Source organism: Phaethon lepturus, unplaced genomic scaffold (assembly GCF_000687285.1).
Source record: "Phaethon lepturus isolate BGI_N335 unplaced genomic scaffold, ASM68728v1 scaffold26854, whole genome shotgun sequence".
Classification (NCBI taxonomy): Eukaryota; Metazoa; Chordata; class Aves; order Phaethontiformes; family Phaethontidae; genus Phaethon; species Phaethon lepturus.
In genome coordinates, this window is record NW_010534435.1 from 2,893 (window position 1) to 3,890 (window position 998).

Below are 998 nucleotides of genomic sequence, written 5' to 3' on the forward strand. Positions count from 1 at the left end.
TCCGGGGAGGCTGGGCCGGGGGCCGCCCCTGCTGCCTGTGAGGTGGCCCCTGGGGCCGACCTGTGGTGGGGACTGGAGAGCAAAAGGCACAGGAACCATCCAGGTATCGAGGACCCTCAAGCCCCGTCTGTCTGCGGTGGGGGGGCTTCCTCCTTGCCTCTGTCCTCCACAGCGTGCCCCAAGGCTGGGGCAGACAGGGCATCAGGCTCTGTGGGACCTGCCTGCCCCGCTGCACCCCTCCTTTGGGATGGGGCAAGGCAGCGGGTTCCTCTGAAGCCCCTTGTCAGGGAACCCCATGCCTAGTGCACCCCCTTGCCTGCAGCTGCAGGGCCTCTCTGCCTCCCAGTACCCACATTTTGGTGGGTGCCTGCTGCCGCCCCACTCTCAGTGCCATTCCCTGCAGGGACCCCCCGCGCACAGGAGCCAGGTCCGGAGGGTGTCTACAATGAGATCACGCAGCCAGTGACACACAGCGGGTATCTGTACCGGGCCACGGCCCCCCACACGCTCCCGAGTGCCCAGAAGAGCAAAGAGGGTAAGCAGGGGGAGCGGGGGGGGGCCAGTGGGGTGCCCACTCCAATGCCGCTGACCCCCCGGTCCCGCAGACTTCCAGCGTACCTGGTGCTCCCTGGAGAGAGCCCTGCTCTTCTTCGAGACGGAGAAATGCACCGAGCTCTTGGGCCACATCGAGAGCGGGGACCTCATCTCCCTGGGCGTGAGCAGAGCCCAGGCGCTCACCAGCCCCGGTCCCACCGAAAGGTACCCCCAGCCTCGCCCCCAGTGCTTGCCCAGGGAGCCCATGGGCATGCAGAGGGCAGGGACGGGCATTGCTCCCTGCTTGGTGCAATGGTCTGGTCTGGCTCTGGGTGCAGGTTTGGGGTAGGGTGCTGCCTTGATGGGCTGGTTCATCTGCCGCAGGTTTCGCTTCACCCTTGAGCTCTTCCTCACCGGGGAAAAAGTGCAGCAGCTGGGAACCGATGGGCCCGAGACGCTGCAAG

The 998-nt window shown here is 66.4% G+C and overlaps 1 protein-coding gene across 1 annotated transcript in view; it reads left to right on the plus strand.

Moving 5' to 3' along the window:
* The window catches only part of ARAP3 (ArfGAP with RhoGAP domain, ankyrin repeat and PH domain 3), a gene marked incomplete at both ends in the record, with an annotated part of 9,072 nt that overhangs the window by 2,743 nt on the left and 5,331 nt on the right, over window positions 1-998 (plus strand). Inside the window, 4 exons of the mRNA XM_010285533.1 lie at window positions 10-103; window positions 404-535; window positions 606-759; window positions 919-998. Coding sequence (XP_010283835.1) covers window positions 10-103; window positions 404-535; window positions 606-759; window positions 919-998 — 460 coding nt within the window. The remainder of the gene's footprint in view (window positions 1-9; window positions 104-403; window positions 536-605; window positions 760-918) is intronic.